This window comes from Ranitomeya imitator, chromosome 2 (assembly GCF_032444005.1).
Source record: "Ranitomeya imitator isolate aRanImi1 chromosome 2, aRanImi1.pri, whole genome shotgun sequence".
In the NCBI taxonomy this organism is placed as follows: Eukaryota; Metazoa; Chordata; class Amphibia; order Anura; family Dendrobatidae; genus Ranitomeya; species Ranitomeya imitator.
The window spans coordinates 200,017,758-200,032,939 of record NC_091283.1 but is presented as its reverse complement, the minus strand read 5'-3'; the positions used below and the strand labels follow the sequence as shown (position 1 = coordinate 200,032,939).

The following is a 15,182-nucleotide window of genomic DNA, read 5'->3' as shown; positions in this document are numbered from 1 at the left end:
GTGGAGACAAAGTGTCGGGGTACCACTATGGGCTGCTCACCTGCGAGAGCTGTAAGGTCAGTGCAGAGTGTGGAGACCCCCGAGTATGATCGTGCGACCACAGGAGCTGACACTCCGCAGCACTGCTGCATCCAGCCATGGGGGGCTCAGTCATCTATCTGGAGGACAGGGACATGGCACTATTCTACACAAGACCCTGTGTATTCAGGAAGGGATGGCAATATACAATTATAACAATACCCTGTGTATCCGGGGGTGATAGTAATATATTGTAATTATAACAATACCTTATATACCCGGGGGTGATAGTAATATACTGTTATCATAGCAATACCGTATATATACCCGGGGGTGATAGTAATATACTGTTATCATAACAATACCTTATGTACCCGGGGGTGATAGTAATATACTGTTATCATAACAATACCTTATGTACCCTGGGGTGATAGTAATATACTGTTATCATAACAATACCTTATATACTCGGGGGTGATAGAAATATACAGTTATCATAGCAATACCTTATACACCCGGGGGTGATAGTAATATATTGTAATTATAACAATACCTCATATACCCGGGGGTGATAGTAATATATTGTTATTATAACAATACCCTGTGTATCCGGGGGTGATAGTAACATAGCACTATTCTATATAAGACCCTGTGTATACAGGAGGGAATGGCCATATACTGCTATTATAACAATACCCTTTGTATGCGGGGGTGATAGCAATATACTGTTATCATAGGAATACCTTATATACCCGGGGGCGATAGTAATATACTGTTATCATAGCAATACCTTAGATACCCGGGGGTGATAGTAATATACTGTTATCATAGCAATACCTTGTGTACCCGGGGGTGATAGTAATATACTGTTATCATAGCAATACCTTATGTACCCGGGGGTGATAGTAATATACTGTTATCATAGCAATACCTTATATACCCGGGGGTGATAGTAATATATTGTAATTATAACAATACTTTATATACCCGGGGGTGATAGTAATATACTGTTATTGTAGCAATACCTTGTGTACCCTGGGGTGATAGTAATATACTGTTATCATAGCAATACCTTATATACCCGGGGGTGATAGTAATATACTGTTATTATAACAATACCCTGTGTATCCGGGGGTGATAGTAACATAGCACTACTCTATACAAGACCCTGTGTATACAGGAGGGACTGGCCATATACTGCTATTATAACAATACCCTTTGTACCTGAGGGTGATAGCAATATACTGTTATCATAGCAATACCTTATATACCCGGGGGCGATAGTAATATACTGCTGTTTTAACAATACCCTGTGTATCTGGGGGGGATAGGAACATATCACTATTCTATACAAGACCCTGTGTATACAGGAGGGAATGGCCATATACTGCTATTATAACAATACCCTTTGTATCCGGGGAGATAGTAACATAATGCTATTATAACAATACCCTGTATATCCGGGGGTGACAGTAATATAATGCTATTATAACAATTCCCTGTATATCTGGGGGTGACAGTAACATAATGCTATTATAACAATTCCCTGTATATCTGGGGGTGACAGTAACATAATGCTATTCTAACAAGACCCTGAATATTCAGGGAGGAGGTCAGTATAATGCTATTATAACAACACCCTATTTATCCAGGGGGTGGCAATATAGCACTATAGTACTAATATAACAATACCCTGTATATGGGGGGGGGGGGGGGGGTAATGGTAATATACTGCATTATAATAAAACTCTGTACATTCAGAGGGGATGGCAGAATAGCACTATCAATGCCCTGTTTGCTTAAGGGGGGTGTCAATATACTGCATTTATAATAAATACCCTGCATATTGGGGGGGGGGGGTGAATATGGCACTATAATATATGATGCTCAGTACATTATTGGGGGATGGTAATATAGTATTATTATAACTACCCTGTCTATTCGGTGGGGATATTAATCCAGCTCTAGCATTTCACAGTATGTTCAGGAGTGATGGTAACACAGTGTTACTATATGCAGTGCCCAGTATATTATATAAATATATTATATACAGTGCTCACTAGATTTTATATTAATATATCATCATTATTAAATACAGAGCTCATGTTTAGGGGAGTAGAAATATGATATGACAAATAGCGCTCAGTATGTTCAGCAGTAATAATAATGCAGTCTCATTACATACAATGATGAGGATTTAACTGAATTCCCTGTGCAAATAACACAGTATTTATATAGTGATTAATATATGAAATGGACATTGTGTAAAGAGTAGTAAATAATGCCATAAGCAGTCGTCTATGGACCGATCTCACAGGGGCCATGTCATGCATTATAGGAATGCCAAGGTCCAGAATAAAAGTCTTGATTTCAGAGTACTTTGCAAATGCACTGAATTCACAAGGGTGAAAGTAATACACGATCATATATATATATATATATATATATATATATATATATATATATATATATATATTATATATATATATATTATATAAAAAATAAAAATATACAAAAAATATATAAAATTATATAAAATGCTGAATAAATTCATGACGTTCTCAGAGATGGTAAAAAATGCAGTATTCTTATATACAGTGCCCAGTATATTCAATTCATTTCACAGAGCAGATAGCAATGTAGCATTATGACATACAGAGCAGTCACTGAATTCACAGGACTGATAGCAGTAACGGTACGTAATGGCCATAATATTAACGGATTACTCAGATGTGATGGTACTATTATATTCAATGATCAAAATAATCAGGGGAGACAGAGGCACAGCATTAAAAAATATATAGCAAAAAAATGAAATAAATATATGATATGTGTATATATATATATATATATATATATATATATATATATGTATATAGTCTTAATATTATAGATATATATTTTTTATAATATATATGTGAATTAAGAAAAATACTGCATTACCATCACGTGTATATATATTATATGTGTGTATATTATATATGTTCTATATAAATACTACTGCATTACTATCACGTGTATATATATTATATAATGCTCAGTATGTCCAGGGGTGACTACAATGCTCAGCATGTTCTGAAGTGATAGTAGTAGTACAGTATTCATTCTATATATTAATAATGCAGTATTATTATTATGTACAGTGCTCAGAATGTTGCACTGATTCCATAAGGTAATTGACAGGGGAGACAGTAATACAGTGACAATGGCCAGGACATTGTTGCTTTCCCATAGACCATGGTAGTACAATATATAGACAGTGCTCGGTGTATCCATTGATTTCCTAGGGGTGAGAAAACAGCTATGTATGTACACATGCACAGTGACCAGTTTATTAACCGACTTCACAGGAGTTCCAGAAAGACATGAATTATTGTTATTCCATACAATGCTCAGTGCAGCCATCTATTTCACATAGGTGAGCATAATAAAAACCTTTGTTAGAATTATTGATCTATAAAGAGCTCAGTTTACTCATTGGTTTCACAGAGGTATAGTAATGAATACAGCGATTTAACGGGGGGGACAGGAGTAAAACTATTATATACAGTGCCCAATATAGTCACATATTTCAGAAGGAAATTGGAATTAATAAATATTAATAGTAAATAATAATACAACAACTGGTGTTCCATCATCAGACTCTGAAGACAGTGGCTGTACCTGTACTTTACTATTGCAGGGACACTAATGAATCTGCAGCTCCTCTTGCTTTCTAAAGCATAATATGATATTTCAAGAAAAAGAATATGTGACTATGTAGACAATAAGAGTCACAGTCAGCTAAGTTCTATCCAGTGTATCCATCCTTTTAAACTTCGATCATTGACATTAATTTAAGCACATTTTAGGTGAATTTAGCATTAATGCAAAAAAAAAATAAATAAATAAAAAACATTTTCAGGAAAGAAATTGACTAAACACAACCAGTTGGTCTATTTACTTAATAGAACATACTTAATATTTCTTTATCAGCTCATCACACAATGCTATGGATAGGATCATGTTCCTGTGATAGATGCAATTACAAAGGTTCGAAGATTAATTCATCAGTAAATGACTTTTTTTTTTTTTTTGTAATAAAAACAAACAATAAGCCAGATCTGACCACAGGGATTGTCTTCCCAACATTGTGCCTGTTGTGTATGTCATCTAAGATCACCCAATAATACATCGATATGATCAATAGTGAACCCTACGGTGAGGAAAGTTCTAAAAGAACAGCGATACCTTGATACATATGCATTACTGGAGAGAAAGGAAATCAGGTCAGTCAGTGCTGTCTATAATATTATGATGCTATTATTACACAGCTCATCTTACAGCTAAATTACCCAGGTAAATAAAGCTTATGCGCCAGCAAAATACTGAATATTGAAACAGCAAATGAAAAAGCTTTGTCTATTGCATTAGTTATATAGTACAATTACTGGATATTACTGCAGTGTACAATCTAAAGTGCACATATCAGGCTGATAAGATAGTGTCACAATTAAAGATATATGTATAATAGAAGACTCTTTGTATTACAGATCTATGTAATCCTTGACCTGGACTCTGACCTCTCCCATGTCCATGCTTCAATGCGAACATTTCATTAGGTTTAATTACTAGATGTTTTTTTCAATGCAGCATTACATTTAGGTAAATATATATATATATATATATATATTTATATATATATATATATATATAGCATTGTTCAGTATGTTCCAGGGCGACAACAATGCAGTACCAATGAGTATATATACACATACATACATACACATACTCATTGGTACTGCATTGTTGTCACCCCTGAACATACTGAACAATGCAATATAACAACAATTATTTATATATATATTTAATATATATATCTATATATATATATATATATATAGATATACACACATATATATTTGTAAACATGATATGACTAGAGAACAGAGGTGTAGTGGAGCTGAATTTGTCCTTTGCTTTATATGTGCATTCTGGAATGGTTACTAGTTGTCCTACATAGCTAATTTAGTGCAGTGATCCGTTTAACTATTATATACAAATATTCCAGGACTAGTCAGTGATTTAAAGATCACAAATGCATTTTATATTATATTTTCTTGTTGCCCTACAAATATATTTGCGTGATGACCATCGAGTAAAATGCCATTAAGTATTGTACTGCAAAAACCCGCATAAAAGTAGTGCGAGGCACAATATTTACAAAAAAAAAAGGTAGTTATTAATTTAAATCCAATTTAAAAAAGGTTAAAAAAAAACCCCCAAAAAACCACAAAGTGTAACAACAGAAGAACTACGAACCAGTGAGCAATGACATCATCCACTGATAAATACAAGGAAGCAAAAATGCACACAGAGTATATAAATAGTCAAAAATACGGATACCGCAAAAAGTCCAATAATGGTAAATAATAATAATAATAATATAGTATAGATGGACCACAAATAAAGGAAAAAAGCAGATGTCATAAAAGAGTCAAGTGAGGGCACGAAAAATGGTGCAAATGCACAGTGGTGTGAAGAGAACATCACCAGTTTGAGAAAAATGCACCCGATCCGTGTTTCGCACCTTGCTTCGTCAGGGGGGCTTCCTATGTAAAAGCACAAATTGCTAATGTTATGGAGATCATGACTTGAAACAAAGCGAACATTGTCATTTTGCAAATCTGTACCTTTATTATAATCTAAAATTATGTAAATACATGCAGTCCCTAAGCAAAAAAATAAAATAATTATATATATATTTACACATACACACACATTCATACAAATATATATATATATATATATATATTTAATACGGTTTCTAATAAGTGTATGTGACCCACTTAACCAAGTGTTATATCGGATGTATATGCATGATATTAAAATTGCTTGTACACTAGACAGGGTACAGCCCAGTTACCAGAATGAATGACTTGTGCACATAGTGATGATGGTAGATGAAAAAGCAGAGGAAAAACCATTTTCCATACTGACACAGCCATGAAGTACACAGTGCACTTTCGACACTTGCATAATTAGGCAACGTCATTGCTAGGCTTTCCTTTACATAGCAAAGATTCAGTTGATTGTTTTAGCTCTGTTCCGGACAGGGTGTCTTGTTGGCACCCTCTCTCCACTAAGCACCCAGCAGCCATACCCGGCACCTCTCCCCCTACAAATATACAGGAGAAAGCCTTTATTGCACCATGCAGAATTTGCACTGTATGAAAAAAAAAGAAAAATCCTGACCATCCAGTAATAACAGTTTCCAATCGCAGGGTCTCCGCATTGGAGGAATGTTGTCCTGTCATTGCCAAAACAAAGCGATCCATTGTTTGCGCCAAGCGTATTTTAAGAATTTGAAACAATGTTGACGGAGAGAATCCGCAGAGAAATTTGTAGCGAGCGCGCTGAATGAAATGGCATTGTGTGAATGTGGACTCCTGTATAGCTAGCATGTACACCATTATTGGGAGGCTTAGAATGGATACAAAGATATTGTGTGCAGTCATGTCAAGAATGCAACACAATGAAGGGAAGGAGGAGAAGGAATATTGTGGTTGGAAACCTGTATAAATCTGTTTTCATCCAACACATCCGTAACTCAGCAGAATAATTGCTACTTGTGCCGGATAATCTGGAAAATTATCGAAATGTTTCGCTGCCTTTAACAATGTTATTACCCCATGTACAATGGCTCTGTGTAATTTCTCTTAAAGGGAACCTGGCAGTCGATCCATGCCGTCCAAACAACGGGTCTGGCTGCACGACTGCTCCAGCATTTCAGAAAAAAAAACCAGAATTTAAAAACCCATCATGGCCACCTTCTTTCTTCACCGCTCAACTCAATTGACCGGTTTCTCCCATGTGCGAAAGCATAGCGGTGACGTCACGGATCTGCTTTCCGGCAGCTGTGCTCACAGCCAGTGCAGAGAAGCACAGCGCCGGGGACAGACAGCGGAAGGTAAGTATGTAGTGTTTGTTTTTTTTACTTTTACGATGGTAACCAGGGTAAACATCGGGTTACTAAGCGCGGCCCTGCGCTTAGTAACCCGATGTTTACCCTGGTTACCAGTGAAGACATCGCTGAATCGGCATCATCGATTCAGCGATGTCTGCAGGAGGTCCAGCGACGAAATAAAGTGCTGGACTTTCTGCAGCGACCAACGACATCACAGCAGGATCCTGATCGCTGCTGCGTGTCAAACTGAACGATATCGCTAGCCAGGACGCTGCAACGTCACGGATCGCTAGCGATATCGTTCAGTGTGAAGGTACCTTTAGGTGAGTTGTGACGACTGGAGAGAGAGACTGGAGGAGGTGTGAGGGAATGGGGTCGGTGGTGCATGTAGTCGGACGAGAAGAGGAGAGGAGCCTGGAGACTTCTTCTGTGATGGGATCGAATGTGGATTGTGAGCCATGGGAAATGCAGGGACAGATGGTAGTCACTGAACTTGGTGATTGGGAGTGGATTTCCTGATGGATATTGTCTATTTTCTCTATAAAGTAGGAGGCCAGGTCATCAGCACAAATGTCTGTGATAGGGGCTTGTGCTTTTGGCCTGAGGAGGGAGTGAAAGGTGTCAAAAAGTTTCTTGGGGTTGTTGGATAGTAAGGAGATCAGGGTGGTGAAGTAGGTCTGTTTGGCGATGTGAAGGGCAGAATTATAGGTCCTTAACATAAATTTGAAGTGTATGAAGTCTTCTGGTGTGCGTGTTTTCCTCCATAAGCGTCCAGCACACCTAGAGCAACGCTGGAGAAAATCGGGTTTGCGATGTGAGCCAGGGCCCACTGACAAAGACATGGACAGTCTATAACTTTAAGGGTAGGTTAATTTTAACATTGAGAGATAGAATATCAAAAATAAAATCCAGAAAATCACATTGTATAAATTCTATACATTTATTTGCATTTTGCAGTGAGAAATAAGTATTTGATCCCTCTGGAAAACAAGACTTAATACTTGTTGGCAAGCACAGTAGTCAGATGTTTTTTGTAGTTGATGATGAGGTTTGCGCACATGTCAGGAAGAATTTTGGTCCACTCCTCGTTGCAGATCATCTCTAAATCATTAAGATTTTGTGGCTGTCGCTTGGCAACTCGGAGCTTCAACTCCCTCCATAAATTTTCTATGGGATTAAGGTCTGGACACTGGCTAGGCCACTCCATGACCTTAATGTGCTTCTTTCTGAGCCACTCCTTTGGTACTTTGGCTGTGTATTTTGGGTCATTGTCTTGCTGGAAGACCCAGCCACGACCCGTTTTTAATGTCCTGGCGAAGAGAAGTAGGTTGTCACTCAGGATATTACAGTACATTGCTCCATCCATTCTCCCATTGATGCAGTGAAGTAGTCCTGTGCCCTTAGCAGAGAAACACCCCCAAAATATAATGTTTCCACCTCCATGCTTGACAGTGGGGATGGTGTTCTTTGGGTCATTGGCAGCATTTCTCTTCCTCCAAACATGGCGAGTTGAGTTAATGCCAAAGAGCTCAATTTTTGCCTCATCTGACCACAACACCTTCAGCCAATCACTAATAGAATCATCCAGGTGTTCATTGGCAAACCTCAGAAAGGCCTGCACATGTGCGTTCTTGAGCAGGGGGAACTTGCAGACACTGCAGGATTTTAAATCTTTAATAGCGTAATGTGTTAGCAATGGTTTTCTTGGTGACTGTGGTCCCAGCTGCCTTGAGATAATTAACAAGTTCCATCCGCGTAGTTTTAGGCTGATCTCTCACCTTCCTGATGATCAAGGATACTCCACGAGGTGAGATTTTGCATGGTACCCGAGATCCATGTCGATTGACAGTCATTTTGTATTCCTTTCATTTTCTTACCATTGCACCAACAGTTGTCTCCTTCTCACCCAGCGTCTTACTTATGGTTTTGTAGCCCATTCCAGCTTTGTGCAGGTCTATGATCTTGTCCCTGACATCCTTAGAAAGCTCTTTGGTCTTGCCCATGTTGTAGAGGTTAGAGTCTGACTGATTAATTGGGTTTGTGGACAGGAGTCTTTTGTAAAGGTGACTATGTAAGAAAGCTGTCTTTAATGCAGTAACGAGTTGATTAGGAGAGTCTAACTGGTCTGTGGGAGCCAGAACTCTTAATGGTTGGTAGGGGATCAAATGCTTATTTCTCTCTGCAAAATGCAAATAAATCTATATAATTTATACAATGTGATTTTCTGGATTTTATTTTTAATATTCTCTCTCTCAATGTTAAAATTAACCTACCCTTAAAATTATAGACTGTTCATGTCTTTGTCAGTGAGCAAACTTACAAAATCAGCAAGGGATCAAATACTTATTACCCCCACTGTATGTAGAAATAACACAGGAATAGTGACTCTAGCTGTTGAATTAAATATCACTTTTTGAGGATAATGCATTCAATTTTTTTTGCTGTCCTGTATAAATGCACAAATACCTAATGTAATGATCACAGCAGAGCTTATTATTTTGCCCATCTGTACCTTTACTGTAATCTAGAACAGACTCATAAGGCCACATCTAGCCTTTTGGCTATTCCTGTCCAGCCCAAGGACTGGGACAGCCAAAGTGCTCATAAGAGTTGTGTGGCCAATATCGTTACCCCCTGCCAGGTATTACTATTTCAGCATTATAGGTGCATTCCTAGGATGCAGATACTTTTGCATATAAAGGTGGAGAAGGGAGGGATTGGCTACATCTTCCATCTTTCAGACTCTATACTCAATGCAGCAGGTGCAAGGAGGTCAGCACACTGTGCCTGCTGTCCTGTGCAAGACCTCAGACCACACATACAACAGACCCGAGGAACGCATAAGGAGAATGGGACAAGTTGAGTAGTTTTTTGTTTTTATTGTCAGACACTTGTGGGGGATTCTGGGGACATTATACTGTGTGAGGGCCATCATACCATTTAGGAGGGCTGATGGCCATCATACTGTGTATGGTGACTGTAGGGCCATGATACTCTGTGGGATGATACTCTGTAGAGTAGCTGTGGAGATCATCATACTGTGTATGGAGAAGCCTCATACTGTGTATGGTGACTGTAGGGCCATCATACTGTGTGGGATAATACTCTGTAGAGGAGCTGTGCAGATAATCATACTGTTAATGGAGAAGCCTCATACTGTGTATGGTGACTGTAGGGCCATCATACTGTGTGGGATAATACTCTGTAGAGGAGCTGTGGAGACAGTCATACTGTGTATGGAGAAGCCTCATACTGTGTATGGTGACTGTAAGGCCATCATACTGTGTGGGATAATACTCTGTAGAGGAGCTGTGGAGATAATCATACTGTTAATGGAGAAGCCTCATACTGTGTATGGTGACTGTAGGGCCATCATACTGTGTGGGATATTACTCTGTAGAGGAGCTGTGCAGATAATCATACTGTTAATGGAGAAGCCTCATACTGTGTATGGTGACTGTAGGGCCATCATACTGTGTGGGATATTACTCTGTAGAGTAGCTGTGGAGATCATCATACTGTGTATGGAGAAGCCTCATACTGTGTATGGTGACTGTAGGGCCATCACACTGTATGGGATAATACTCTGTAGAGGAGCTGTGGATATCATCATATTGTGTATGGAAAAGCCTCATACTGTGTATGGTGACTGTAGGGCCATGATACTCTGTGGGATGATACTCTGTAGAGTAGCTGTGGAGATCATCATACTGTGTATGGAGAAGCCTCATACTGTGTATGGTGACTGTAGGGCCATCATACTGTGTGGGATAATACTCTGTAGAGGAGCTGTGCAGATAATCATACTGTTAATGGAGAAGCCTCATACTGTGTATGGTGACTGTAGGGCCATCATACTGTGTGGGATAATACTCTGTAGAGGAGCTGTGGAGACAGTCATACTGTGTATGGAGAAGCCTCATACTGTGTATGGTGACTGTAAGGCCATCATACTGTGTGGGATAATACTCTGTAGAGGAGCTGTGGAGATAATCATACTGTTAATGGAGAAGCCTCATACTGTGTATGGTGACTGTAGGGCCATCATACTGTGTGGGATATTACTCTGTAGAGGAGCTGTGCAGATAATCATACTGTTAATGGAGAAGCCTCATACTGTGTATGGTGACTGTAGGGCCATCATACTGTGTGGGATATTACTCTGTAGAGTAGCTGTGGAGATCATCATACTGTGTATGGAGAAGCCTCATACTGTGTATGGTGACTGTAGGGCCATCACACTGTATAGGATAATACTCTGTAGAGCAGTGTTCCCCAACTCCAGTCCTCAAGGCCCACCAACAGATCATGTTTTCAGGTTTTCCTTTGTTTTGCACAGGTGATGCAATTATCACCTGGGCAATACTAAGGAAATCCTGAAAACATGACCTGTTGGTGGGCCTTGAGGACTGGAGTTGGGGACCCCTGCTGTAGAGGAGCTGTGGATATCATCATATTGTGTATGGAAAAGCCTCATACTGTGTATGGTGACTGTAGGGCCATCATACTGTGTGGGATATTACTCTGTAGAGTAGCTGTGGAGATCATCATACTGTGTATGGAGAAGCCTCATACTGTGTATGGTGACTGTAGGGCCATCATACTGTGTGGGATAATACTCTGTAGAGGAGCTGTGGATATCATCATATTGTGTATGGAAAAGCCTCATACTGTGTATGGTGACTGTAGGGCCATTATACTGTGTGGGATGATACTCTGTAGAGTAGCTGTGGAGATCATCATACTGTGTATGGAGAAGCCTCATACTGTGCATGGTGACTGTAGGGCCATCACACTGTATGGGATAATACTCTGTAGAGTAGCTGTGGAGATAATCATACTGTGTATGGAGAAGCCTCATACTGTGTATGGTGACTGTAGGGCCATCACACTGTGTGGGTGATAATTCTGTAGAGGAGCTGTGGAGATCATCATATTATGTATGGTGACTGTAGGGCCATCATACTCTGTAGAGGAGCTATGGGGAGCTATGGAGAAACATCATACTGTGTGAGGGACTGTGTGAACATTATTCAGCAATGATGCTATGTGTGTGTGTGGGGGGGCAGTTAATCAAGGTAAGGCGTTATCTAAGCATGCTTGTGTGATAACTGAGTGACTTTGTCGTGCTCGAATATTATGTTTGAGTCCTGGGGACTGCATGTCTCATGACCATTTGACAGCTGCAACACATGTAGGGATTTCCAGTTTGTTAGACAATCCCAGCATGTGTTGCGACTGTCAGACACGAAACATGCAGGTGCAGGGGCTCTTATGTAGTATTCAAGTCACTCGGTTAGCGCACGAGCATGCTCAGATAACACCTTAGCCCAGCTAGTCAACATATAACGTGACAGCTGTCTTAAGTATATGCAGCCTGATTTGTGGAGCTCATGGTATAGAGAATGATTAGCTGAGCAGAATGATATATGGGCAATGGTGTAACTATAATAGGTGCAGGGGTTGCAATTGCACCCAGGCCCTGGAGCATAGGGTCCAAAAGGTCTCTTTGGCCCTATATAAAAAGACCATCACGATTATAGATTTGCAATAAATGGGGGCCCCGTTGGAGCTTTTGCATTGGGGCTCATAAGCTTCAAGTTACGCCACAGTATACAGGTTTTGGTATAAATTGAAATATCTGGCATTTGTACGTAAGAGTCCAGTGGGCGGTTAGGTGATTGAGAGCAATCTCTGCATGAGGGAAGACTGTCATTCACAGAGTAGGACTGCCCACTGGTGATTTTCTTTAAAAAAAGGTAGACATTGGTTTTAGCAATCTTAATAATTATAATTGCACTTCTTAAAAGTCCAACTTAGCACATGTTGAATTCTCCTAGGGCACAAATGCTACCGGTCGAGAACCTAGTCCCTAAAGACTTAAAGGGAATCTGTCAATCAGATCAACCCTTCTGAGCCGTCCATATGAGCATGCAGGTCATAGGAAGCTGAATAAAATGACACCTTGATATCTGCAATCCGAAATCTTATTACAGAGAAATCCATGTCTTTTCTTAATATATAAATGAGCTGATAAGATCTATGGGCCGGACATAGATCTCACCAAGAATCTGCCTCCAGAGCTTATTGTACATCAAAGGGGGTGTTATCTGTGCGAGATAAGTTGCTGCTAAAGTTCCTAATACACATTAAATTAATGTTATGTGAACTAAATGATCATCTGATGGCTATAGGGGAGTTCCAGTTGTTCCCCAAGTGTAGATGTCAGTGAAAAGAAGAACTGGGCATGTTGGATGTCAACATGTCCTATCGTTTACTCTCATTTAACACCAGCAGAGTCAGGAAAAAGCTTATTTCCTTCTGCCCAGATCTCCCATCACACCTTCATGCTTAGCCGGGCGCAGTATGCATGTGTATGAGACAGTTGGAAGGAAAATCTGGTGGTCGATTGAGGTATTGAACGACGGTAAGAAAAAAGGGACAGTTGAATGGGAAAACTCCTGCAGTTTCAATCATACACTCTTCATTATGAATTTCTAAGGCTACGTTCACATTTGCGTTGTTGGGCGTAGCGTCGGCGATGCGACACAACGCCACCAACAACGCATGTACACAACGCAGCATTTTGCGACGCATGCGTTGTCATAAGATCCTGCAGATCAGGAATTTCGGCGCAGGGAAAACGCTACAAGTAGCATCCTCTGCGCCCTGTCTTGCGCGTCTATATGACGCATGCGTCGTAAAACGCAGTACAACGCATACCTGCGCATGTCCATGCCCCCCATGTTAAAGATAGGGGCACATGACGCATGCGTCGGCATGCATCGAAGACGCTGTGTCCAACAACGCAAATGTGAACGTAGCCCATCATGTTCTTCCCACATTCACATAGGTTTATTCACATACTCCGAAGAGATGCCAGAACGCTATTGACTTTATATGAATTGTCGGTAGTATGCGTCTCTCCAATTTTCATCCCTCTTATGACCAGAATCCCCCCAATTTATCTCCTATAATTTGTGCTATGTTATGTTTTAGACATTTTTGATCAATTCTTGATTTTATTTTGCTTTGCTATAAAATGCCGTTTTTTTTTTTCTTTTATACCTGATTGGTTTTATGCTTTGTCAAATGTAGGGCTTCTTCAAGAGGACTGTCCAAAATAACAAGCATTACACCTGTACAGAAAACCAAACCTGTAAGATAGACAAAACTCAAAGAAAGAGGTGTCCATACTGCCGTTTCCAAAAGTGTCTAAATGTAGGAATGCGCCTGGAAGGTAAGACGCTGCTCAGTGGAAAGTTATTTTACATTTTTTATTGTCTTTAAAATAAAAAAAAAAATGAAGTGCCTTGAAAAAGTATTCATACCCCATGGGCTTTTACACATTTTTTTTCACTTTACACCCACAAACTTAAATGTATTTCATTGGGATTTTATGTGATATACCAACACAAAGGAACAAGCATTTGTGATGTGTAAAAGGAAATGACACATGTTTTTATAATTACTTTAAAAATATAAATCTGAAAACTGTGAGATGGATTTGTATTCAGCCCCTGTAGTTTGATAACCCTAAATAAAATCCTGAGTGACCAATTGTCTCCAGAAGTCACGTAAATTGAGTCCACCTGTGTGTACTTTATTCTTAGTATAACTACAGCTATTCAAAGGTTTGTTTGAGAATATTAGAAATCAAACAACATCCTGAAAACAAAAAGAAACACACCCAATAGACCAGAGATAAAAAGTGAAGAAAAGTAAACAGCATAATCAAAAAGAAGGAACACACCAGACAGGTCAGGGATAAAGTTGCCAAGATGCTTGGAGGATCTGCAGGAATCCACAGCTCAGGTGAATCTGCCCAAAGAGCAACTATTTGTCGTTTAGTCCACAAATCTGGCCTTTACGGAAAAGTCGCATGAAGAAAGACATTTTGAAAGCAAGCCATAAGAAGTGCTGTTTGCAGGAACAAAAAGCAATGTAGGGGGACATAGCGAGCATGTGGAAAAAGGGGCTTTGGTGAGATGAGGACAAAGAAGCACTTTTGGGGGTAAATGCAGAAATGCCATATGTGGTGGAAAACTAGCACTGCACATTGCATTGAAAACACCATCCCCACTGTGATACATAGTGGTGTCATCATGCTTTGGGGATGCTTTTATTCAGCAGAGACAGGGAAGCTGGATGGAGCTATATACAGGGCAATTCTGGAGCAAAACCTATAAGAGGCTTCTAAAGACTTGACACTGGAACG

At 39.6% G+C, this 15,182-nt stretch overlaps 1 protein-coding gene across 1 annotated transcript in view; it reads left to right on the top strand.

Annotated features, from left to right (window-relative positions):
• Window positions 1-15,182, top strand: part of NR5A1 (nuclear receptor subfamily 5 group A member 1) — a 181,534-nt gene that overhangs the window by 1,015 nt on the left and 165,337 nt on the right. Inside the window, exons 2-3 of the mRNA XM_069755547.1 lie at window positions 1-56; window positions 14,063-14,204. The exon at window positions 1-56 is cut by the window's left edge and continues 63 nt beyond it. Coding sequence (XP_069611648.1) covers window positions 1-56; window positions 14,063-14,204 — 198 coding nt within the window. The remainder of the gene's footprint in view (window positions 57-14,062; window positions 14,205-15,182) is intronic.